This window comes from Oryx dammah, unplaced genomic scaffold, assembly GCF_014754425.2.
Source record: "Oryx dammah isolate SB20612 unplaced genomic scaffold, SCBI_Odam_1.1 HiC_scaffold_3, whole genome shotgun sequence".
Lineage (NCBI taxonomy): Eukaryota > Metazoa > Chordata > Mammalia > Artiodactyla > Bovidae > Oryx > Oryx dammah.
Window position 1 is genome coordinate 26,558,873 of NW_024070187.1, and position 25,308 is coordinate 26,584,180.

The 25,308-nt window shown below is 37.8% G+C and overlaps 1 protein-coding gene across 1 annotated transcript; it reads left to right on the top strand.

Moving 5' to 3' along the window:
- The first annotated feature begins 9,169 nt into the window (after positions 1 to 9,169).
- On the top strand, positions 9,170 to 13,919 carry LOC120862287 (BRCA1-associated RING domain protein 1-like). The gene is given in 2 exon segments (XM_040238385.1): positions 9,170 to 9,257; positions 12,612 to 13,919. Coding segments are annotated over 2 exon segments (1,365 nt in total). The 3' UTR covers positions 13,889 to 13,919.
- Positions 13,920 to 25,308: the final 11,389 nt, after the last annotated feature.

Sequence of the window (25,308 nt, forward strand, 5' to 3'; positions counted from 1 at the left end):
TTGGACTTCTGAAAGGGCAAGAAGAATCCCCATGTAACTGTGTAGGACAAAATTTAAAAAAGAGAGAATCAGGATGGCACCTGTGCCCCTTGGAGGGAACTGTGAGAAAAGAAAGATTCCTGAGCCTGGGGGAGTCTCCCCCACTGGTGGGGAGCCTCAGAGGATGGCACAGCAGCCAGTTTACAGAGCGGACAGACCAGCATCCTGCATGGATAGTCCATGCCAGCACCCTGTGTTCCCCAGACTGAGACACGTGTCTACTTGGTGCTAAAGCTCAGGCTTCAGACATCAGGCCCAGGTAAAGGACTGGGGTTAGCTGCACAGAGCCAGCTTGAAGGGGCTGGAGTGTGGTGTAGGTGCCACTGAAGGCATAAGTGGAGGGAGCCTGGGTCTGCCATAGAGGTGGGCATTGGTCACTGCATCTGCACAGCACCCACAAGGGGATAATGGCCAGCACATACTGAAAAAGAGGAGGCAGGCATCCATATTAGAAACAGCTCTCACACCAAAAATATTAAACCCACACAGGCTATAATTGGATACTCTCACATAAAATAGACCTCTAAGACCATGGTAGGTGATTTTACTCCTAAACTTGCAGAATAAGAGAAATGTAAAAAAAAAATAATATAATAAAGCAGAAAAACCATTTGCAGTGAAAAGATGAAGAAGTTAATTCCTGCAAAAGAACAATGAAACAGACCTCTTTGGTTTAATAGATACCAAGTTCAAAAAGAAGATAATGAAAATACTGAAGGAATTAAGCTACCAACAAAAATACAGCTTACTGTTAAAAAAAAAAAAGTAACTAGAAACTGCGGGGGGCACTCCGCAGAAAGAGAGAGGCAGTGGAACTTCCCTCAGCAAAGCCGAGGGGTCCCGAGGAGAGGTGAGCCTGCTGTCTGCCAACCCAGCCCCTCGGCGAGTGAGAGACAATCAGACACGACAGGGGTTCCATCTAAGCAGTTCTGGTTTATTGTTATAAGCTCTTGGTTTATAAAGGCAAGCAGGGAGGGGTTTGTGAGGGACTTTCCATAGTTGCACCAATCACATTAAAGGTCAAATCATCATGTGCCATCATTATAACAGGAGTCTATGGTGATCACGCGCTGTCTACGTGCACAGAAATCAAGAAAACCAATCAAGAGTTTTGACAGACAACTTAGGCCGCACCCTCATCTCTTCTGCCAGGCACCATCTTAGCTTTAAACTGCAAAGCTAGCCCTTCTTTTTTAAGGTTTCCCATTTAGGGCCCCACAAGAAACTATAAGAAGGAGTCAAGAAAGATTAGAAATTTAATTTGCTGACACAAAAGCTGAGCTAAAGGCAATAAGTAGCAGAAGGGATAATGCAGAATAATGAATAAGTGATTTGGAATATAGAATAATGGAACTCATTATATTGTCACCCTGCTTATTTAACTTACATGCAGAGTACAGCATGAGAAATGCTGGACTGGATGAAGCACAAGCTGGAATCAAGATTGCTGGGAGAAATATCAAAATAACCTCAGATATACAGATGATACCACCCGATGGCAGAAAGTGAAGAACTAAAGAGTCTCTTGATGAAAGTGAAAGAGGAGAGTGAAAAATTTGGCTTAAAACTCAACATTCAGAAAACTAAGATCATGGCATCTGGTCCCATCAGTTCATGACAAATAGATAGGGAAACAATGGAAACAGTGAGAGACTTTATTTTGGGGGGCTCCAAAATCACTGCAGATGGTGATTGCAGCCATGAAATTAAAAGACACTCCTTGGAAGGAAAGTTATGACCAACCTAGACAGCATATTATAGAGCAGAGACACTGCTTTGCCAACAAAGGTCTGTCTAGTCAAGGCTATGGTTTTTCCAGTGGTCATGTATAGATGTGGGAGTTGGACTATAAAGAAAGCTGAGTGCTGAAGAGTTGATGCTTTTGAACTGTGGTGTTGGAGAAGACTTGAGAGTCCCTTGGACTGCAAGGAGATCCAACCAGTCCATTCTAAAGTAAATCAGTCCTAAATATTCATTGAAAGGACTGATGTTGAGGCTGAAACTCCAATACTTTTGCCACCTGATGTGAAGAACTGACTCATTGGAAAAGACCCTGATGTTGGGAAAGATTGAAGGCAAGAGGAGAAGGGGACGACAGAGGATGAGATGGTTGGATGGCATCACTGACTCAGTAGACATGAGTTTGGGTGAACTCTGGGAGTTGGTGATGGACAGGGAGGCCTGGCGTGCTGCAGTCCATGTGGTTGCAAAGAGTTGGACATGACTGAGCAACTGAATTGACCTGAACTAAGCCTCCCTCCTTTTTTTTAAAAAAAGCACCTAAGAGACTTACAGGATAATACATAGATTATCATCTATGCTAATCTATGCTAATAAGGATTCCAGAAGAAGAAGAAAGAGATAAAGGGATTGAAAATATATTTAAGGCAATTATGGCTGAAAACTTCCCCAGTCTGAAGAAGGGAACAGATATTCTAGTATAGGAAGCACAGAGGGTTCCAAACAAGATGAATCCAAATAGACCTATACCAAACATATTATAATTAAAATGAAAAAAATTAAAGAGGGGACACTAAAGGCAGCAAGATAAAATAGAGTTAATTACAAGGGAACGCCTATAGGGCTATCAGCTGATTTCTCTACAGAATCATTGCAGACCAGAGGATGTGGCAAAATATATTCAAAGTCCTGAAAGAGAAAATTCTGTAACCTAGAATGCTCTACCAACAAGATTATCATTTACAATAGAAAGAGAGAGAGAGAATTTCTCAGACAAGCAAACTCTAAAAGAATACAGCGATACTAAACCTATCCTTAAATGTTGAAAGACCTTCTCTAAATGGAAAAGAAATGAGAAGCTGTCTGAAAATCACAATTGGAAAGTATCACTTAAGTAACTCAGTATATGGTAAAAATAATAATAATAATAATTTTTTGACTGCATTATGCAGCATGCAGGAGATTCCCAACCAGGGATCAAACCTGAGCCCCCTGCATTGGGAGTCCTAACCACTGGACCACCAGGGAAATCCCCCAAATTTTTTTAATTAAAAAAAAATGCTCTTAAAACGATGACAACCAGAATTAACAACAAAACGATAAGCATAAAGATGTAAAACATGGACATCCAAAATCATAAAATGTATGGGAAGAGAGTAAGAAAATGAAAAAATTCTTCTGTTTACAATGTGTTTGAACCTATATGACTATTGGTCTGCAGGAAATAGATATAGGAGGGGGTTACATATTTGAAAAACAGGGTAACCACAAGTGAAAAATATACAATAGATTCACAAAAAAGAGAACACAAGCATAAAATAAAAGGAAATCATCAAACTACAAAGGGAAAACCAATAAGAAAGGTACAAAGAAGAAACAGAATCAACTATAAAACAAGCTTTAAAATGGCAGTAGATACTTATCTATCAGTAATTACATTGGATGTCAATGGACTAAATGCTGCAATCAAAAGACAGAGTGGCAGTTTGGATAATAATAATAAAACAAGAGCCTATAATATTCTGCCTATAAAAGTCCACTTAGGACAGAGGACACACATAGACTGAAAGTAAGAGGATGGAAAAAGATATTTTATGCAAAGGGAAATGATGGGAAAGAGGGAAATCACAGTATTCATACAAGACAAAATAGAGTTTGACACAAAGGCCATAAAGATAAAGCCACAATATAATGTTAAAAAAGTCAATACAAGAAGAAGATATTACTCTTATCGACATGTATACATCTAACATAGCAGCACCCAAACACATAAAACAAATACTAACAAACATAGAGGGAGAATTCACATGAATACTATAATAGCAGGGACTTTAACACCCCACTCACATCAATGGAATGATCTTCTAGATAGAAAACCAATAAGGAAACATATCCTAAATAATACAACAGAAAAGTTAGACTTAATATTTTCAAGACATTACCTCCCCTAGAATGAATGCACTCTTCAAGTGCACATGGAAGATTCTCTCAGATTGACCATACTAGGGCACAAAACTATGACAAACCTTGCTGCTGCTGCATCGCTTCAGTCATGTCTGCCTCTGTGTGACCCCATAGATGGCAGCCCACCAGGCTCCCCCATCCCTGGGATTCTCCAGGCAAGAACACTGGAGTGGGTTGCCATTGCCTTCTCCAATGCATGAAAGTGAAAAGTCAAAGTGAAGTCAGTCAGTCTTGACAAACCTTGACAGTGTATTAAAAAGCAGAGACATCACTTTGCCAACAAAGGTCCATATAGTCACAGCTACGCTTTTCCAGTAGTCATAAATGGATGTGAAAGTTGGACCATAGAGAAGTCTGAGCACAAAAGAATTAATACTTTTAAATTGTAGTGCTGAGGAAGACTTTTGAGAGTCCCTTGGACAGCAAGGAAATCAAACCAGTCAATCCTAAAGGAAATCAACATTGAATATTCATTGGAAGGACTGATGCTGGGAAAGATTGAGGGCAGGAGGAGAAGGGGATGACAGAGGTTGAGATGGTTGGATAGCATCACTGACTCAATGGACATGAGCTTGAGCAAGTTCCAGGATTTTGGTGATGGACAGGGAAGCCTGGAGTGCTGTAGTCTATGGGATTGCAAAGAGTTGGACATGACTGAGAAACTGAACTGAGCCAAAGCAAAATTTAAAAAATGAAGACAGGGGAATGAGGCTGACTGACTGCAGACTATCCTACAAAGCTACAGTAATCAAAACAGTTTGGTTCAGGCACAAACATAGAAATCAGTGGAACAGGATAGAAATCCCAGAATTAAACCTATGCACATATGGTCAGTTAACCTCAGACAAAGGAGGTAAGAATATATAATGGAGAAAGGACAGTCTCTTCAATAATTGTTTATGGACAACTGGGCAGCTGCATATGAAACAATGGAATTAGAATGTTCTCTAACACCATACACAAAAATAAACTAAAAATGCATGAAAGACCTGACAAATACTTAATTTCCAAAGTACATTAACAGCTCATACAACTCAACAACATAAAACAATCCAATCAAAAAATGGGTAACAGACCTTAATAGACATTTCCCCCAAGACAACAAGAGATGCCAGTAGACATATGAAAAGATGCTAAACATCACTAATTATTAGAAAAATGAAAATAAAAACTACCATGAGGTACCATCTTAAAGTGGTCAGAATGGCCATCATTAAAAAGTCTAAAAATAAATTCTGGAGAAGCTATGAAGAAAAGGGAACCCTCCCTACACTTTTGGTGAGAATGTAAGTTGGCACAACCACTATGGAAATAGAATGGAGGTTCCTCATGAAACTAAAAATAAAGTTGCCGTATGACCCGGAAATCCCACCCTGAGCATATATCCAGACAGACCTATAATTCAAAAAGATACATGTACCCTTGTGTTCATAGCAGCACTGTTCACAATAACCAAGACGTTGCAGTAACATAAATGTCCACAGACAGGTGGGTGGATAAGGAAGATGTGGTATCTATATGCGCGTGCACACACACACACACGCACACACACACACACACACACACAATGGTATACTATTCAGCCATAAAAAGAATGAATCAATGCCAATTGCCACAACACAGATGGAACTAGAGATCATTATACTAAATAAGAAAAAGACAAATGCCATATGATATCACTTACATGTGGAATCTAAAATATGACACCAATGAACTTATCTATGGAACAGAAAAACTCAGACTCACAGTCATAGAGAACAGACACGTGGCGTGCAAGGGGGTAGGAGGAGTTAGAGTGGGAGTTTGATAAGCACCAAGATTCTACTGTATAGCACAGCAAAGGATATTCAGTATCAAGTGATAAACCATAATGGAAAATTGTGTGTATGTGTGTGTGTGTATACATGTAACTGAAAAACTTTGCTGTAGAACAGAAATTAACACAACATTGTAAATCAACTATACTTTGGTTAATAATAAAACATCCACCCAGCATTCTAAGATCATGATTGTTTTCCTTTATATTTCCTATTGAAATATAAAAAATCCTTTATATTTCAACTGTTTATCCTTCAAGCCCCACTAATCCTAGGTAACCCATCATCTTTTTACTGTTTCTATGATTTTGCCTTTTCAGAATGCCATAGTTGAACCATACAGTATGATGTCTTTTGAACTTCTTTTGTAGAATGCATTTAAGGTTCCTCAGTAGGTTTTATGGCTTGGTAACTCATTTCTTTTTGGCACTGAATAAAATCTCATTGTCTAGGTGGACCAAAATGTATTTATCCATATACCTACTGAAGCTTATCTTTGTTGCTTCCATTTTGATAATTATGAATAAAACTGCTATAAATGTCTGTGTTGAAGTTTTTTGTAGACAAAAGTTTTCAAATAATTTGGGTAAATATTAATACAAATCATGTGGCCTATCTAGTAAGAATAAGTTTAGTTTTGTAAGAAGTCACCAAAGTGTCCCAAAGTAGGTGTACCATTTTATCTTCTGATCAGCAATGAATGAGTTTTTGCGCCACATCCTCACCAGTATTTGGTGTCAGTGTTTGAGATTTTGACCATTCCAATAGATGTGTAGTGGTATAATTGGTTTAGTTTTTTAATTCCCCACTGACATTTGGTGCTGAGCATCTTTTCATATGCCTATTTGATATGTGCATATCTTTGCTGAAATATCTCTTTAGATTTGCCCATTTTAAAATCAGACTATTCGGTTTTAAGAGCTCTGTGTATGTTTTGATAATGTTCCTTTATCAGGTATGTCTCTTCCAAATGTTTTCTCCCAGTCTGTTACTTGCCTTCTCATTTTCTTGACCAGTAGCATTGGTAGAACAGAAGCTTTCAATCTTAATGAAGGCTTGTTAATCAAGTATTTCTTTTATGGGTTATGCCTTTGACATTATACCGAAAAAGTTATCTCCAACACAAGATCATCTAGTTTTTCTATTATGTTATCCTCTGAGTTTCTTGGTTTAGCATTTTACCTTTAGGTCAATTTAGATAATTTTTATGAAGGGTGTAATATGTGTTTTCAGATCTGTTTTGTGCATTTGGATGTTCAGTTGTTACAGCGCTGTTTGTTGAAAAGACAGTCTTTGTTCTGTTGTATTGTCTTTATTTCTTTGTCAAAGAACAGTTGACTGCTGGAGGAGTGGAATGAGGAGGGGTGGGTGGGAGAGAGGCTTAAGAAGAAGAGGATATATGTATACATATAGCTGATGTTGCTGTACAGCAGAAACTAACACAACATTGTAAAGCAAATATACTCCAATTAAAAAAAAATTTTAAAAGATGAGTTGACTGCATTTGTGTGGGTCATTTTCGGGGCTTTTTACTCTATTCCAGTTATCTCTTAGTCTGTTTGTTCACCAGTACCACATTATCTTAATTACTACATAGAATGTATCATAGAGTAAGTTTTGAAGTAGATATTTTTATAAGCATAGTAGAAATTTTAGAATCATATAATTAATTTTATAAAATGACCATTCTATTTTGCTATATTGTGAATAATCTATAGCATTATCAGTAGTTCTTTTTAGAATATGAATGGCAACCCACTCCAGTACTCTTGCCTGGGAAATCCCATGGACGAAGGAGCCTGGTAGGCTGCAGTCCATGGGGTCGCTAAGAGTTGAACATGACTGAGTGACTTCCCTTTCACTTTTCACTTTCATGCATTAGAGAAGGAAATGGCAACCCACTCCAATGTTCTTGCCTGGAGAATCCCAGGGATGGGGGAGTCTGGTGGGCTGCCATCTCTGGGGTTGCACAGAGTCGGCCACGACTGAAGTGACTTAGCAGTAGCAGCAGCAAAAGATGATTAGCATATTTATTAAATAAAACAATGCAATAAATATCATCTCATATACTAATTTGTGAAGAACCAGGATGAGTTCCTAAAGTAAAATCCTAGACCTTATATACACTTTTGTTTTCTTCTACTTATTCTAATGTTCCATTTTAAAAAGTTAAACATTTAAATTTGTATGAGCCCATAATGTGAAGATATGATATATAGTCATTTACAAATCTCACTATTCTAGTACCAATGAACTTTGAGTATATTCTTTTCCTGTTGACTTGAAATGCCAATTTTACCATATGCTAAATCATATGTTTAAACACAACAGGCTACTTTTCCACTGACTTTCCCCATCTATATTGGGGTTTAAGCCATTGTTTTAAATATTATAGACATATTATTTTATAAAGACTGGGTTTATAATCTTCCACACCTCCTCAAATCCTTCTCAGATGGACATTAAATTTCACACCATTTCAGATCCAAAAGCCTTTGGGGAAAGATATAGAGAGAACTGGTACAATGAATAGCCTCTGGAAGACTTTCTTTTCTTTTCTCTGCTCTAGATAAAGCCTGATATACCTCCACTCCACTTCTACATTTCTGCTTCCCACATACAAACATGCTAGTGCCTCAGTTTTGTCTTGCTTCTATTGTCAGAAGCAAAGTTGACCATGTGCATGTCTAAGACTGTTTAGTGTGTGGTGCCATGATTAAAACTAGAGGGCTCACAAAATTATACTGAATCCAGAGGAAAGAAGACAAGTTGGCAGAGTAGGAGACCTTGAACTCACGTCCTCTCGTGAGAACAACAATATCACAACTAATTGCTGAATAACCAACAATAAAAAAGACTGGAACCTACCAAAAAAGATACTCTATATTGAAAGACAAAGACGAAATCATAATGAGATGGTAGGAGGGGTGTACTCAAGATATAATCAAATCCCATAATCACCAGGTGGGCAACCCACAAACTTGAGAATATATCACAGAAGTTCTTACACAGGAGTGAGCCCCAAATCAGCCTTTGTAGCCTGAGAGCCCCCAGAGCATTTGGCTTTGAAGGCCAGTGGAGCTTGATTGCAGCAGCTTCACAGGACTGGGTGGAACAAAGACTCTACTCTTGGAGGATACACACAAGATCTCCATGTGCCCTATGATCCAGGGCAGAAGCAGTGACTTGATGTGATCCTGAGCCAGACCTACCTGCTGGTCTTGGAGGGTCTCATTGGGAGGTGGGGGGCGTGACTGTGACTCTTTCTTGAGATATGAAAGCTGGAGGTAAACATATCGGGGAGCACTTGTCTGAAGGCTGACATCTTATTTGGGACATTAACACCAAGACCTGGTCCCACCAAACAGCCTATAGATTCCAGTGCTGCAATGACTCAGGCCAAACAACCAACAGCACAGGAACACAGTCCCACCCATCATCAGAAGGTCAATGATCAACACCAACCAGTATGCAGGGGTGAGCCCCTCTCACCACTAATTTCTAGACCAACCTCACCCATGAGGGAGCAGAAACCAGAAGCAAAAAATATGCATCCCCACAGCCTGTGGAACAGCCCACAAACATAGTTGTAGGCTAGCCCAGCCTACAGCTGGACAGGTCCCTGTCCAGTGGGTGATGAGAGGGGAGTGTACTGCTGGGGCACATAAGACATCCCCTACAGTGGGCAGCTTCTCTAAGGTAAAGGAATGTACTAACTTTGTACATACATAAAAATACAAATAGAACTTTGGACAAAATTAGATGACATAGAAACATGTTCGCAATGAAGAAATAAGATAAAACCCCCTAAGAATAACCAAGTGGTGTGCAGTCTACCCAAGAAAGAGTCCAAAGATGATCAAAGAACTTAGGAAAATAATGTGATATAATTATTCTCCAGTCTGTGGGTTGCCAACCTGGTTTTGATTATCTTGAATATGCCTCTCCTACCAACTCACTGTGATTTCTTCTTTGTCTTTGGATATAGAGTATCTTTTTTTTTGATAGGTTCCAGTCTTTTTTACTGTTGATCAAGAGGTTATGAGAAATTTTTAACAATTACAAAAAATAGAAAAACAACCAAAGAGTTGAATACAATGAAATACAGTAAAAGGAATTGATAACATAATAAATCAGACAGAAAAACAAATAAGTGAGCTGGATGACAGAGTGGTGGAAATCACTACAGAACAGAATAAAGAAAAAAGAATTAAAAGAAACAAGGACAGGGCTTTCCTGGTGGCTCAGTGGTAAAGAATCCATCTGCCAATGCCAGAGACACAGCTCCGATCCCCGATCTGGGAAGTTTCTGCTTGCTGTGGAGCGACTAAGCTGGTGTGCCACAATTACTGAGGCTGTGCTTTAGAGCCCAGGAAGCACAATTATTGAAGCCCACATGCCCTAGAACACATGCTCTAGGCATAAGAAAAGGAACCACAATAAGAAGCCTACCCACCATAACTAGAGAGTAGCCCCTGCAACTAGAGAAAAGACCACACAGCAACAAAGACCCAGCACAGCCAAAAATAAATAAAATCATTAAAAATAAAAAGAAACAAGGACAGTTTAAGAGACCTCTTGAACAATGTAGAAATGCACCAACATTTGCATTATAGGGGTCCTAGAAGGATAAGAGAGGAAAACGGCTTGGGAAAAGGTTTGAAGACATAATGCAGAAACTTCCCTAATATGGAAAGGAAGCAGTCACACAGGTCCATGGAGCAGAGAGATTACCATAATGAATCAATCCAAGGAGAAACACACTGAGATACATAGTAATCAAATTGACAAACATTAGAGATAAAGAGAAAATATTAAAAAGAAGTGAGGGAAAATTTACAAATAATATGCAAAGGAACCCCCATAAAGTTATCAGCTGATTTTTCAGCAGAATATCTGCAGGCCAGAATGGAGTGGCACAAAATATTTATAGAAGGGAATAAATAAAGGAATAAAATCTTTCCTTTTCATAGAAGGGGAAACCTACATCCAAGAATACTCTACCCAGCAAGGCTTCCACTCAGACTTGATGGAAAATCAACAGCTTTACAGATGAGCGAAACCTCTGAGAATTCAGCACCACCAAACCAGCTTTACAACAAATGCTAAAGGAACTTCTCCAAACAGAAAAAGGAAAGGCCACAACTAGAAACAAGCAAAATGGGAAATCTCACCAGTAAAGGCAAATATATGGTAAAGGTAGGAAATCATCCACACACAAATCTGATATCTAAACCAATAATATGATTACACAGTGGAAGTGACAAATAGATTGAAGGGATTAAACCTGATACATAGAGTTCCTGAAGAACTATGGACAGAGGTTAGTAACATTGTACAGAAGGTGGTAACCAAAATTATCTCCAAGGAAAAGAAATTCAACAAGACAAAATGGTTGTCTGAGGAGTCCTTACAACTAGCTGACAAAAGAAGAGAAGCAAAAGTTAAAGGAGAAAAGGAAAGATATGCCTATCTGAAGGTAGAGTTCCAAAGAATAGCAAGGAGAGATAATAAGAAAGCCTTCTTAAGTGAACAAAACAAAGAAATAGAGGAAAGCAATAGAATGGGAAAGACTGGAGATCTCTTTAAGAAAACTGGAGACAGCAAGGGAAAATTTCAAACCAAGATGGGCACAATAAAGGACAGAAAGGGTAAGGACCTAACAGAAGCAGAATAGATTAAGAAGAGGTGGCAAGAATACACAGAGGAACTGTACAAAAAAGGCCTTCATGATTCAGATAATGATGATGGTGTGGTCACTCAACTAGAGCCAGACATCCTGGAATGCGAAGTCAAGTGGGCCATAGAAAGCAATAGTATGAACAAAGCTAGTGGCGGTGATGGAATTCCAGCTGAGCTATTTCAGATCCTAGGAGATGGTGCTGTTAAAGTGCTGCACTCAAAATGACAGCAAATTTGGAAAAGGTGATGTCTCTGCTTTTTAATGCACTGTCTAGGTTTGTCATAGCTTTTCTTTCAAAGAGCAATAGTCTTTTAATTGCATGACTTTACTCAACTTCTGCAGTGATTTTGGGGCCCAAGAAAATAGTCTGTCACTGTTTCCACTTTTCTCCATCTGTCTGCCATGAAGTGATGGGACAAGATGCCATGATCTTAAAGTTTTTTGAATGTTGAGTTTTAAACCAACATTTTTGCTATTCTCTTTCACCCTCATCAAGAGGCTCTTTCGTTCCTCTTTGCTTTATGCCATTAGGGTGGTGTCAATGCATATCTGAAGTTATTGATATTTCTTCCTGCAATCATGTTCTAGCTTTGAGTTATCCAGCCCAGCATTTTGCATGATGTACTCTGCATATAAGTTAAATAATCAGGGCAACAATATGCAGTCTTAATATACTCATTTCCTAATTTTGAACCAGTTCATTGTTCCATGTCTGGTTTTAACTCTTGCTTTTTGACCTGCATATAGGTTTCTCAGGAGGCAGGTAAAGTGCTCTGGTATTCCTATCTCTTTAAGAATTTTCCACAATTTGTTGTGAAAGACAACATGCTACCTATAAGAGACCAACTTCAGATCTAGGAACACATGTAGACTGAACATGAGGGGTTGATAAAAGGTATTCCATTCAAAAGGAAATCAAAAGAAATATGGAGTAGCAATACTTTTATGAGACAAAATAAATTTTTAAATAGACAAAGAAGGACACTACATAATGATCAAGGGATCTAGCCAAGAGAAAGATAAAATAATTGTAAATATATATGCATCCAACATAGGAGCATGTTAATATGTAAGGTAAATATAAACAGCCTTATAAGGAGAAATTGACAATAACAAAATAATAGTGGGGGGCTTCCCTGGTGACTCAGAAAACATGCCATTGCCTGCATGTTCTTCACCACCTTCAAACAAACTTAAAGTTGGTGACACATTAAGGAGGAGAAGCCATACTATATTGGATGAATACATTAGCCTTTCACCAGGTACGCTGCCTTCTACACTGAACAGTCCAAGTTACAGATGAATGATGTGTAGTCCCTCAGCAACAAGGCTGTGGCCCATTAGCCTTACAGCTGTGAAGAGAAATCATCGAGGAGAGACTGTGATCCATATTGCTTCAATTAAGGGTGACATACCTTCTGTTGAATACCTCTTACAAAGTGGAAGTGACCCCAATGGTAAAGACCATGCTGGATGGACACCATTGCATGAAGCCTGCAATCACGGGCACCTGAAGGTGGTGGAATTGCTGCTCCAGCACAAGGCGTTGGTGAGCACCACTGGGTATCAGAACAACTCACCTCTTCACGACGCAGTGAAGAATGGGCATGTGGACATTGTCAAGCTGTAACTCGCCTATGGAGCCGCCAGGGAGGCAGTCAACATATTTGGTCTGCAGCCTGTGGATTGTGCAGACAGTAAAGATATGAAATCACTGTTGCTGCTACCGGAGAAGAAGGAGCCCTCATCAATCAGCCATTGCTCAGTAGTAAACACTGGTCAGCGTCGGGATGGGCCTCATGCACTTATAGGCAGTGGACTTTCTTCCGAACAACAGAAAATGCTCAGTGAGCTTGCAACGATTCTTAAGGCTAAAAAATGTGCTGAGTTTGACAGTACAGTAACTCATGTCATTGTTCCTGGTGATACAGTTCAAAGCACCCTGAAATGTATGCTTGGAATTCTCAGTGGATGCTGGATCCTAAAATTTGAATGGGTGAAAGCATGTCTACAAAGCAAAGAATGTGAACAGGAAGAAAAGTATGAAATTCCTGAAGGACCACAGAAAAGCAGGCTCAAAAGAGAAGAGCTATTGCCAAAGCTGTTTGATGGATGTTACTTCTATTTGGGGGGAACCTTCAAACACCATCCAAAGGACAACCTTATTAAGCTTCTCACTGCCGGTGGGGGCCAGATCCTCATTAGAAAGCCCAAGCCAGACAGTGACATGACTCAAACCATCAATACAGTTGCATACCATGCCAAACCTGATTCTGATCAGCACTTCTGCACACAGTATATCATCTATGAGGACTTGTCTAATCATCGCCCAGAAAGGGTTCGGCAGGGCAAAGTCTGGATGGCTCCTTCCAGCTGGTTTACAGATTGTGTGATGTCCTTTGAGTTGCTCCCTCTTGACAACTGAACTCGCACAGTGTGATAACCTAGTGATTGCACTGTTTCCATAAGTCACATTTTTACAAATAGCTAGACTCATTCATTGGAGAAGGCGATGGCACCCTACTCCAGTACTCTTGCCTGGAAAATCCCATGAACAGAGGAGCCTGGTAGGCTGTAGTCCACAGGGTCGTGAAGAGTCGGACACGACTGAGCGACTTCCCTTTCCTTTTCCCTGGTGACTCAGATGGTAAAGCATCTGCCTACAGTGCGGGAGACCCGGGTTCGATCCCTGGGTTGGGAAGATCCCCTGGAGAAGGAAATGACAACCCACTCCAGTACTCTTGCCTGGAAAATTCCGTGGACTGAGGAGCCTGGTAGGCTACAGTCCACGAGGTCACAAAGAGTCAGACACAACTGAGTGACTTCACTTTCACTTCCACATCCCGCTTAAATCAGTGGACAGATCATCCAAACAGAAAATCGATAAGGTAATACAGGTCTTAAGTGATGCATTAGACCAAATGAACTTAATATTTATAGAGCATTCCATATGAAAGAAGCAGAATATACATCCTTTTCAAGTGCACATGGAACACTCACTAGGATAGATCAAATGCTGGACCAAAGCAAATCTTGGTAAATTTAAGAAAACTGAAATCTTATCAAGCATCTTTTCTGACTATACTTTGAGATTAGAAATCAACTGCAAGAAAAAAAAAATGCAAAAAGCATGAATACATGGAGACTAAACAATATGCTGAAAACAATCAATAATCAAATAAAGAGGAAATAAAAAGAATACCCAAAGACAGATAAAAAAGGAGACACAGTGATCTAAAACCTATGGGATGCAGCAAAAGCAGTTTTAAGAGGGAAGTTTATAGTGATACAAGCTTACCCCAGGAATCAAGAAACATCTCATAGAAATAACCTAAGGAAACTAGAGAAAGAAAACCAAACAAAACCCAAAGTTAGAAGGAAAGAAATCCTAAAGATCAGAGAAGAAATAAATGAAATAGAAATTAAAAAACAATAGAAAAGATCAATTAAAAAAATTGGTTCTCTGAAAAGATAAAATTGACATACCTTTAGCCAAACAAGAAAAAAGGAGAGAAGGTCCAAATCAATATAGTTAGAAATGGAAAAGGAGAAGTTACAACTCACACCACACAAATACAAAGGAACAAAAAGGCTACTACAAGCAACTGTATATATATGCCAATAAAATGGACAACCTATAAGAATTTGTCCATTTCTTAAAAAGATGCAATCTCTCAAAACAGAACCTGGAAGAAATTAAAAAAGTGAGCAGACCAATCACAAGTACTTAAATTGAAACTGTGATTTAAAAATTCCAAAGATCTAGAAGTCCAGGGTCAGATGCCTTCATAAGTGAGTTCAATCAAACATTTTGAGACAAATTAGCATCTATACTTCTGAAAACTATTCCAAAACTTGGTAAGGGAAGGAACACTTCTAAACTCATTCTTTGAAGGCCCTGTGAAAGCCAAACAAAGATACTACAAAAAAAGAAAATCACAGGCCAATATTTCTGATAAATATATATGAAAAATCCAACAAAATACTAGCAAACCAAATCCAACAATATATTGAAAGGATCATTCACCATGGTTATGTGGGATTTATCCTAGGGATGGAGGTATTTTTCAATATCCACAAATAGATCATTATGATATACCACATTATCAAATTGAAGAATAAAAACAATATGATCATCTCAATGGATACATAAAAAGCTTTTGATAAAATTCAACATCCATTTATGACAAAATCTCTCCAGAAACTCTCCATAAAGGAAAACCACCTCAACATAATAAAGGTCATTTATGACAGACTCACAGCTAGCATCATACTTAATGGTGAAGAAATGAAAGCATTCCCTCTAAGCCATGAACAGGACAAGGATTTCCACTCTCAGCAGTTTTTTTCAATATAGTTTTGGAAGTCCTAGCCAAGAGCAATGAGGAAAAATACAAAGAATCAAAATTTGAAAAGAAGAAGTAAAACTGTCACTGTTTGAAGATGACATAATGCTATACACAGAAAATCCTAAATACACTACCAGAAACCTACTAGAGCTCATCGATGAATTCAGTAAATTTGTAAGATACAAAAGTAATACATAGAAATCTGTTACATTTCTATACACTAACAATGAAATAGCAGAATGCAAAGTTATGGAAACAATCCCATTTACCCTTGCATCAAAAAGAATAAACCCTAGGAATACACCTACCTAAAGATATATACTCCAAACTGTAAGATGCTGATTAAAGAAATTAAATATAACACAAGCAAATGGAAAGATATACCATGTTTTTGGATCGGAAAAATCAATACTGTTTTTTAAAAAAAACACATATACAAGGCTATATACTTCCAAGGCAATATACAATGTATAATCTATAGATTCAGGGCAATTTGCATCAACTTACAATGACAATTGTTCACTGAACTAGAACAACTTTTTTTTTTTTTTTAACATCTGTGGAAATGGCACCCTACTCCAGTACTCTTTCCTGGAAAATCCCATGGACGGAGGAGCCTGGTAGGCTGCAGTCCATGGGGTCGCTAAAAGTCGGACACGACTGAGCTACTTCACTTTCACTTTTCACTTTCCTTCATTGGAGAAGGAAATGGCAACCCACTCCAGTGTTCTTGCCTGGAGAATCTTGCTGTCTATGGGGTCGCACAGAGTCGGACAGGACTAAAGCGACTTAGCAGCAGCAGGAAACACAAAAGACTCATAATAGCCAAAACAATTGCCAACATCCATTGAATCTTAGAAAAAGCAGGTGAGTTCCAGAAAAACATCTACTTCTGTTTCATTGACTACCCTAAAGTCTTTGACTGTGTGGATCACAGCAAACTATGGAAAATTCTTCAAGAAATGGCAATACCAGACCACCTTACCTGCCTCCTGAGAAATCTGTATGCAGGTCAAGAAGCAACAGGTGAAACCGGACACAGAACAATGGACTGGTTCCAAATTGGGAAAGGCATATATCAAGGATGTACATTGTCACCGTGCTTATTTAACTTATATGCAGAATACATCATGTGAAATGCTGGGCTGGATGAAGCCCAAGCTGGAATCAAGACTGCTGGAAGAAATATCGATAACCTCAGATATGCAGATTATACCACCCTTATGGCAGAAAGCAAAAAAGAAATAAAGAGCCTCTTGATGAAGGTGAAAGAGGAGAGTGAGAAGCTGGTTTAAATCTCAACATTCAAAAAACAAATGTCATAGCATCTGGTCCCATCACTTCATGGCAGATAGATGAAGAAACAGTGAGATACTTTATATTTTGGGGCTCTGAAATCACTGCAGATGGTGACTACAGCCAAGAAATTAAAAGACATTTGCCCCTTGGAAGAAAAGCTGTGACTAACCTGGACAGCATATTAAAAAGCAGAGACATTACTTTGCCAACAAGGATCCACCTAGTTAAAGCTGTGGTTTTTCTAGTAGTCCTCATGGATGTGAGAGCTGGACCAAAAAGAAAGCTGAGTGCTGAGGAACTGATGCTTTTGAACTGTGGTGTTGAAGAAGACTTGAGAGTCCCTTCGACTACAAGGAGATCAAACCAGTCAATCCTAAAGGAAATCAATTCTGAATATTCATTGGAAGAACTAATGCTAAAGCTGAAGCTCCAGTATTTTTGTCACTTGATTTGAAGAACTGACTCCTTGGAGAAGACCCTGATGCTGGGAAAGATTAAGGGCAGGAGGAGAAGGGGATGACAAAGGATGAGATGGTTGGATAGCATCACTGACTCAATGGATATGAGTTTGAGCAAGCTCCAGGGTCTTGGTGATGGACAGGGAAGCCTGGAGTGCTGTAGTCTATGGGATTGCAAAGAGTTGGACATGACTGAGAAACTGAACTGAACTGAGCCAAAGCAAAATTTAAAAAATGAAGACGGAGGAATGAGGCTGACTGACTGCAGACTATCCTACAAAGCTACAGTAATCAAAAGAGTTTGGTTCAGGCACAAACACAGAAATCAGTGGAACAGGATAGAAATACCAGAATTAAACTTATGCACATATGGTCAGTTAACCTCAGACAAGGAGGTAAGAATATATAATGGAGAAAGGACAGTCTGTTCAATAATTGTTCATGGACAACTGGGCAGCTGCTTGTGAAACAATGGAATTAGAACATTCTCTAACACCATACACAAAAGTAAACTAAAAATGCATTAAAGACCTAAATATAAGACTAGATACTATTAAACTGTATTTCCCCAGTGTCTCAGTGCAGGAGTCTCAGGAGATATAGCTCCAATTACTGGGTCAGGAAGATCCTCTGTAGAAAAGAATGGCAACCCACTCCAGTAATCTTGCCTGGAAAATCCCATGAACAGAGGAGCCTGGTGGGTTACAGTCCATGGGGTTGAAGAGTCAAACACAACAAAAAGAAACAAATGGGACCTAATTAAACTTAAAAGCCTTTGCACAGCAAAAGAAACCATTAACAGAACAAAAAGACAACCTATAGACGGAAAAAATATTTGCAAATGATCCAACTGACAAGGGATTAATTTTGTATCTTTGTATCTTTAAAATATACAAATAGCTCCTACAGCTCAATATAAAAAACAAAGAAAGAAAACAACCTAATCAAAAAATGGCATAATATCTAAAAAGACATTTCTCTAAGAAGACATACAGATGGCCAAAAGGCACATGAAAAGATACTCAGTATCACTATGTATTAGAGAAATGCAAATCAAAATTATAATGAGTTATCATCTCATGGATCAGAACAGTTAACATCAAAAAGTCTACAAATAAGTGATTGAGAGGGTGTGGAGGAAAAGGAACTGTTGATGGGAATGTACATTGGTGTATTCAGTATGGAGAACAGCATGGGGTTTCCTTATGAAAATAAAAATATAACTTCCATATGATACTGAAATCCAACTCTTGGGCATACATTTAGAAAAAAAAATCCATAATTTGAAAAGATACATGCACCCAATGTTCTTTGCAGCACTGTTTACAATATCTAAGCCATTGAAGCTAAGTGTCCATTGACAGATGAATGGATAATGAAAGCTCAACATTCAGAAAACGAAGATCATGGCATCTGGTCCCATCACTCCATGGGAAATAGATGGGGAAACAGTGGAAACAGTGTCCGACTTTATTTTGGGGGGCTCCCAAATCACTGCAGATGGTGCCTGCAGCTATGAAATTAAAAGACGCTTACTCCTTGAAAGAAAAGTTATGACCAACCTAGATAGCATATTCAAAATCAGAGACCTTACTTTGCCGACTAAGGTCCATCTAGTCAAGGCTATGGTTTTTCCAGTAGTCATGTATGGATGTGAGAGTTGGACTGTGAAGAAGGCTGAGCGCCGAAGAATTGATGCTTTTGAAGTGTGGTGTTGGAGAAGACTCTTGAGAGTCCCTTGGACTGCAAGGAGATCCAACCAGTCCTTTCTGAAGGAGATCAGCCCTGGGATTTCTTTGGAAGGAATGATGCTAAAGCTGAAACTCCAGTACTTTGGCCACCTCATGCAAAGAGTTGACTCATTGGAGAAGACTCTGATGCTGGGAGGGATTGGGGGCAGGAGGAGAAGGGGACGACAGAGGATGAGATGGCTGGATGGTATCACTGACTCGATGGACGTGAGTCTGAGTGAACTCCGGAGTTGGTGATGGACAGGGAGGCCTGGCGTACTGTGATTCATGGGGTTGCAAAGAGTCAGACATGACTGAGCGACTGAACTGAACTGAACTTATATGTTGAATCTTAAAAAATGATACAAAGGAACTTACAAAACAGAAAGAGACTCACAGTTAACAAAGAGGAGGGGAGGAGGAATTAATTAGAAATTAAAATATGCATTTTGCTCTATATAAATAATCAACAAGGACCATACTGTATATCACAGGGTATTATACTTGATATCTTATTATATAATGGAAGTGAATGTTAAAAATGAATATATATATATATATAAAACACAGATTCACTCTGTCTTACAGCTGAAACTGATACAACATTGTAAAATCAATTATATTTCAATGAAAATTAAAAAATAAAAATACAAAAATTTTAAAAACATCTACTGACTCCAGTATTTTACCCTCAATGACACTGCACTACTTTGATCATCTCTAGATTGAGAATGACAAAATTTCAACTTCCTGAGGTGAATATTTTTACTTGGAAATCAGTTCAGGATAGGGGCCTGGAAGCCTGAATCATCTCTCTAAATCTCCTTCAATCCATTCTCATCACTATTATATCTGCCTGTATTACTTTGAAACTTTCAGCATAAAAATGTTCTATCCCTGTTTTTCCTTAACGTATAGTTTTTCCTAATCATATATCTTTTTGGCCATTTCCATGGGAATTTGAATAGGAGGAATAATGCCAACTATAGAGAAAAACAAACCAACAAAAATACATCAGATGGAAAGTAATTTATATTGTATTTAATTTATAAATGTATACATGTCTAGATTTATCTCATAATCATTCTCAAGTGCTATAACAGAAGCTCACTCATTTTTTCTAATACTAACAACTCCAAATACAGATTTTATTTGCTTTCTAAATTTTGTGGCACATTTTACTATCAGTTAGGCCCCCTTATTCTCACCAATAGTTTCAAATATCCCCTGTTAAACAAAAAATAAAAACAGAAGTTATAAGCCAGTATTTCCAGACTCTATGTATCTCTGGTTCATTTTTTTCTATCTTTGACAATAAGTTCTTGAAAAAGTTTCTCATTACTGCTGTACTTTCTTCTCCTCAGTTTCCTCCGTAACCATTATGGCTTATATTCACTTTAATTTACCTCAGCTACATTAATTAGTGTACTTCTTTTCTTTCAAGTGAAGAATGTTTTCATCCGCTCATTATTAGACCTCTCAGCAGTGTTGAAATCTTGGTATACACTCTTCTCTTGGCTTTGCTGCCATATTACTGCTATTCTTCCTACCTGTCTACCTGTTCCATTATTGTGTCTTTCATAACTTCTTTCCCCATATATGGCCCTCAATTTGGTTCCATAAATTTAACCTTAGGTTCTTCTCTTGTCCTGTTATTTCTCCATAGTCTATTCACAGACAATTTGCATTATATTCATCTTTAACCCATTCTTCTCCTCTGAGCCTCAGACTATACACTCTTCCCTGGTTCTAGAAGATAATTTTGAACCTGAAAAACTTCTTCCTGAGGTATTCTCATTTAAGGAATAAATAAAAATAAATAATTCCCATTTAAATCAGTGATCCATGATTCTTTTGGTAATTAGATAAAGGTACATATGCTACTCAATGTTTTCATAATAAAACCATTAATGAAAAATATAGTAATGAATGATCTTTCTAAAAAACAACCAGAAAATCATCTCTCCCCCTCTTTTTAGTAAACTTCAGTGGTCTCTAATCACTTTTATCATAAAGACTCCTTAGCTTGGCCTGTTTATCCTCAAAGCAACATCTCTTATAATGTGTTTCTTTATTCCACTCCAAGCCCACTAATCTTGTTTTAGTTACTAGAACATGTTTCAGAGTCTTTGTGTCTCTCAGCCTGGAGTACATCCTTCCATCCCCCATCACAATTGCCTAGCTGAGTTCTATCCTTTCTTCAGATTTCAGTTCAATCAACATTTCTTTGATGAAGCCTCTGATTGCCCTTCCTTGGTCAAATCTTCCTATTTGTCTTTATGTACCTCTTAAGAGTTCTTATCACTCTTTGATTTTACATTTATTTTATGATTATCTGATTATTGGTAGTGGATTTCACAAGGCCTGGTATTTTGTCTTCTTGAAAATTTCATCATTACACCCTAGTGTAGTGCCTGGTATATTGTAAGCACTTCATATCCACTTGTGGAATAAATAAAAGGAAGTGGGAATAAATAGTATTTACCCAGTTTTCCTTCTTTAAATCATAAAAATTTTGGATTGGGACTATAGTTTTGGAAGTAATTCTATAAACATTCAGTTCAGTTCAGTTGCACAGTCGTGTCTGACTCTTTGTGACCCCACGGACTGCAGCACACCAGGCTTCCCTGTCCTTGACCATCTCCCAGAGCTTGCTCAAACTCATGTTCACTGAGTCCGTGATACCATCCAACCATCTCATCCTCTGTTGTCCCCTTCTCCTCCTGCCCTCAATCTTTCCCAGCATCAGGGTCTTTTCCAATGAGTTGGCTTTTTACATCAGGTGGCCAAAGTATTGGAGCTTCAGATTCAGCATCAGTCCTTCCAGTGAATATTCAGGATTGATTTCCTTTAGAATTGACTGGTTTGATCCCCTTGCAGTTCAAGGGACTCTCAGGAGTCTTCTCCAACATAACAGTTTGAAAGCATCAACTCTTTGGCACTCAGCCTTCTTTATGGCCCAACTCTCACATCCATACATGACTACTGGAAAAACCATAGCTTTGACTAGATGGACCTTTGTTGGCAAAGTAATGTCTCTTCTTTTTAATACACTGTCTGGGTTTGTCATAGCTTTTCTTTCAATGAGCAAATGTCTTTTAATTTCATGGGTGCATTCCCCATCCACAGTGATTTTGGAGCCCAAGAAAATTAAGTCTGTCAGTTTCCATTGTTTCCCCATCTATATGCCATGAAATGATGGGACTGGATGACATGATCTTAGTTTTTTGAAAGTTGTGTTTTAAGCCAGTTTTATGTGATATTAATATATGCAAAAATCTATGTATTTCTTATTTGAAAATGTTTAAGATTTCATCCAAGATTTTGGTCTCCCTCAAATATGTATGATTTTTGGCAAAACTATTAAACATACTTTAGTCTACCTCATGACTAGTAACTTTTTTACACTTTAACATACATTTACAGATATTAACCCTAAAAACTTAAATTGTATTCCAAAATTATTATATCCCCAAATTCCTTTTTAGTGTAAGATATTAATAAATAGTATAGGTATGTTACAAAAGTTATTTCCATTAATGAATACATTGTTCATTTTTGTAAAATAATAATTTTTTTAAATTATTATGAATAGTGTAATTATTGTGTTTATGAATAATATAATTAATACCTGTTATTCTTTTGTTTGACTACTCATAGCTCAGTCCATTTTTAAGACATTCTGTTCTGAAAAGAACATTTAATGTCACTCTACCAAATCCTTCCCTGATTAAGATAGAAGATGCTGCACTTATACTACAAAAAAAAAACAAACAAAAATGTCTGGGAAGCCAAGAAGGGTCTTCTGAATGGTAAGTATGCTTGCTTGTCCTCACTGAATCATATGGCTGGTACATTTTTACAATCCATAATTTAACTGTCATACAGACTCTCTGGGTGAGACTTTTTGTTGTCTTCAAAGCAATATATTTACATCCTGTTTCTAAAGATTGGTTATATTCATGGACCCAAGGAGTAATTTGGCTTCCCTTGTAGCTCAGATGGTAAAGAGTTCACCTGCCATGCAGGAGACCTGGGTTCAATCCCTGGGTCAGGAATATCCCCTAGAGGAGGGCATGGCAGTCCACTCCAGTATACTTGCCTGGAGAATCCCATGGACAGAGAAAACTGGTGGGCTACAGTTCATGGGGTCTCATAGAGTCAGACAACTGAGCTACTAACACACACACACAGAGTAATTAAGAGATTATAGTTGAGGACAGTCTACCTGCTTGTAGAAATAAGTGCTAATCTTATCAAGAAGAGCTATTATATTTTCAGCTTTATGAAGCATGCTTCTCATTTACCTTTGATGCCACAACTGAAGTTTCCTTAATGAGGTGAAGGTGACCAGCTTTATTTTAATTAACTTATCTTTTTTAATACAAAGTAATCTAAAAATTAAGGTCATGCTTAAGTAAGTTATTGTGAGATTACATCTCTTGACATTTATGTTTTGTTGACCAAGTTGTACAATCAAGCAAGTTTGCATTTAGACAAATCAGTTCAGCTCAGTTGCTCAGTCCTGTCTGACTCTTTGCGACCACATGGACTGCAGCATGACAGGCTTCCCTGTCCATCACCAACTCCTGGAGCTTACTCAAACTCACATCCATCGAGTTGGTGATGCCATCCAACTGTCTCATCCCCTGTCATCCCCTTCTCCTTCTGCCTTCAATCTTTTCCAGCATCAGGGTCTTTTCTATTGAGTCAGTTCTTTGCATCAGGTGGCCAAAGTATTGGATTTTCAGCTATATAATAATGACTGTGACAGTGTTTTTTACTTTGATTTGGGGGGAGGGGCTGGGTGTGAACAATTTGATATTATTGTATTCCAGAATTCCTTTTTACATCAGTGTCCATACTGCCAATTAGCATTATATTTCAGGAACTGAGATAATATTAATTGCTGGGGAATTAGATTCTAAGCAGAAAGTTATTTAAGTAATAAAATATAAAGTTTAATATATCATTAGATGACTTACTGGTCAGTAGATCTAATTCATATAAATTCATCCAAGTTTATTCCTGCTACATTTTAGACCACAGACTATTGCCCATGATGGTAGCCACTAACCATGCATGAGTATTAAGCACGTGAAATGTGGCTATTTCAATATGAAATGAGCTGCAAGTCTGAATGCACACCAGATTTTGAAGACTTAACTTGACAAAAAGAGTATAAAATATCTGATTAAAAATATTTTATATGTTGAAAGAATATTAAGATATATTTGTTAAAATATATTATGCTTATTTTCATGTTTATTTTTACCTGTTTAATATGATCATAGGCTCATGTTATATTTCTATTGAACAGTGCTGATCTAGAACATCCATATTTAGGAATAGTGAAATTCTCAGTAAATTATGTTGAAAAACAAAGTCTGCAATAATGTTTCATTTTCAATTCCATTTCACACATTATACTTCTGCTTCTGTTATATGTTTTGTTATTACTGGAAGCAATAGCCCATTAAATTTACTCATAATCATTATTAGTTATTAATATGCAGTATTTCCTCTAAAATGTAAAGATTTAAAAGCTATTTCATTTAAAACTATTGCCTTACCATTTATGCTCTAATTGTCATATTTTCAATTCCATATCTATTTTGACCCCAACGGGGTTATTATTATCATTTCTTGAGTCATATTCATTTAAATTTACCCACAGATTTATCTGTTACATTGCTCTCCATTCTTTCCTTTCTATGCTTCTCTTTGGAATCATTATTCTTCTATCTAATGAACTCCTTTTAATGTATACATTCATGCATTTGTTGTTGATGAGCCCTTTCAGTTTTTGTCTGGAAACATTTTTATTTCATCTTTATTTTTGAGGAATATTTTTCCTGGATAAAAATTGCTGGTTCACACATATTTTCTTTCAGCATTTGAAAGATTTCATTGCATTATCTTCTGCATGCTTTTTATGAAATGTTTTTTACTTTTAATATAGTATGTCTTTATCTGACTACTTTTACAAATTTTCTTTATGCATTTTTA